The following is a 1,562-nucleotide window of genomic DNA, read 5'->3' on the forward strand; positions in this document are numbered from 1 at the left end:
CAAAACCACTGGCGGGGGGGCAAGGGGACCCACCGAGCCCACGGGCTGCGCCGGGACTACCTGTCCATGGTGATCTGCCAGTAGGTCTCAGCAGAGAGGGGGATCCAGGCGATGCCGTTGACGGTGTAGGAGGAATCGATGGCGCCAAAGAGGACAAAGCTGCTGCTCTGCTCTTCCCTGCAAAGGGGGAGGCGTCAGGTGGGGGTCCCGCCCCACCACCAACCACCCCACTGGCAGCGCCACCACCGAGGGGGCGGCTTTGCTGCCATCATCCTCTGCCGGTCGGTGAGCCGTGTCCTCCCGGAGCCACCACCACCGGGGAACGGTGCCAGAGCCAGCCCCCGTGGGAGGGAAATGGGAGAAAATCCTGGGCAAGGGCTGGGCAGCTCCGGCCAGGGCTTACTTGCTCAGGTAGACGGAGAAGAGGTCCCTGGCCACGAGGTCTTCAGACATCATGTTGTCAAAGACAGGGGTGGCTCCAGAGGAGGAGATGCTGGGGAAAGCCAGCCCCAGGATGCCATCAAAGGGGGCGTAGTAGAAGAAATTGCCAGGCTCGGTCTCAGACAGCCCGAAGATCTGGTTGAGGATCTTGATGTCTGCGACCTGGTCAGGGAGATGGGGAGAGGAAGAGGGGCTTGGTTTGGGCAGGCGGCACCCCGGTGTCCCCGCTTTGGTGGGATGGGGGGGGGCGGCGTGCCCCGCCTTACGGTGACGGTGTCGTAGCCCAGGATGCCGGTCATGCTGCCAGTGCCGTAGACGATGGAGACGGTGTCGTTGGTGCTGATGAAGGAGGAGGATTCCGCTGGGTTGAAGCGGTTGTGGTTGCCTGTGGGTAGGGGAGGGAGACGGTCACCTTCTGTCCTGCCCTCAGGGACCAAGGGTGGCCCTCCGGTGCCTCCCCCGTTGCCCGATGTCCCTTGGGAGGACCGGAGCAGAGTCCTCCTCGGCTCCCAGCCCCACCAGGGGAGCCAGGCAGGTCAGGGGGCTGCCCAAGCCCAGGGCCACCCCTTGCCCAGCCGGCCACGGGGCTGCCAGGCACTTACTGCAGGACGGGCTGGAGCAGTACACGGAGGGCACCCACAGGTTGGAGGAGCCAGTGTCAAAAATAACAGTGAAATCCTGGGCTGGGGTGCCGATGGAGATGGTGCCGAAGTACTCCATCTGTCAAAGCGGGGTGGGTAAGGGATTAGGGGGATGGATAATGGGCTAGCAGGATGGTAATGGGCTATGGGGAAGGGTAAGGGGCTAAGGGGATGGGTAAGGGGCCAGTGGCCCCGCGGGCTGGGTGCCAGCCCCTCATGCTCACGTCCATGTAGTTCTGCAGGGGCTCGACGGAGAGGAGAGTGGGGAAGTACTTGGAGGCCGGGTTGTAGGGGTGCTGCTTCAGGTAGTAATCCAGCAAGCCATGCTCCTTCAGGGCCTGCCGCAGGGACTTCGCCCTCCTCAGGGGGACCCTGGGGTGCAGGGGAGAGAGGACCCGCTCTGTCACCGGGAGCTGGGCAGGGAGGTGCCTTGGGGGGCGGCGGGGACCCCCCGCCATGCGCTCGGTCCCACAGCCCCGG

At 65.0% G+C, this 1,562-nt stretch overlaps 1 protein-coding gene across 1 annotated transcript in view; it reads right to left on the reverse strand.

Moving 5' to 3' along the window:
* Nucleotides 1-1,427, reverse strand: part of LOC104122976 (pepsin A) — a 2,488-nt gene extending 1,061 nt beyond the window's left edge. The window contains 5 exon segments of the mRNA XM_035890716.1: nt 34-177; nt 404-603; nt 708-826; nt 1,044-1,161; nt 1,307-1,427. Of these exon segments, the coding sequence (XP_035746609.1) occupies nt 34-177; nt 404-603; nt 708-826; nt 1,044-1,161; nt 1,307-1,312 (587 nt within the window). The 5' untranslated portion in view covers nt 1,313-1,427.
* Between the last annotated feature and the right edge of the window lie 135 nt (nt 1,428-1,562).

Source organism: Egretta garzetta, unplaced genomic scaffold (genome assembly GCF_000687185.1).
Source record: "Egretta garzetta isolate BGI_Z169 unplaced genomic scaffold, ASM68718v1 scaffold1773, whole genome shotgun sequence".
Lineage (NCBI taxonomy): Eukaryota > Metazoa > Chordata > Aves > Pelecaniformes > Ardeidae > Egretta > Egretta garzetta.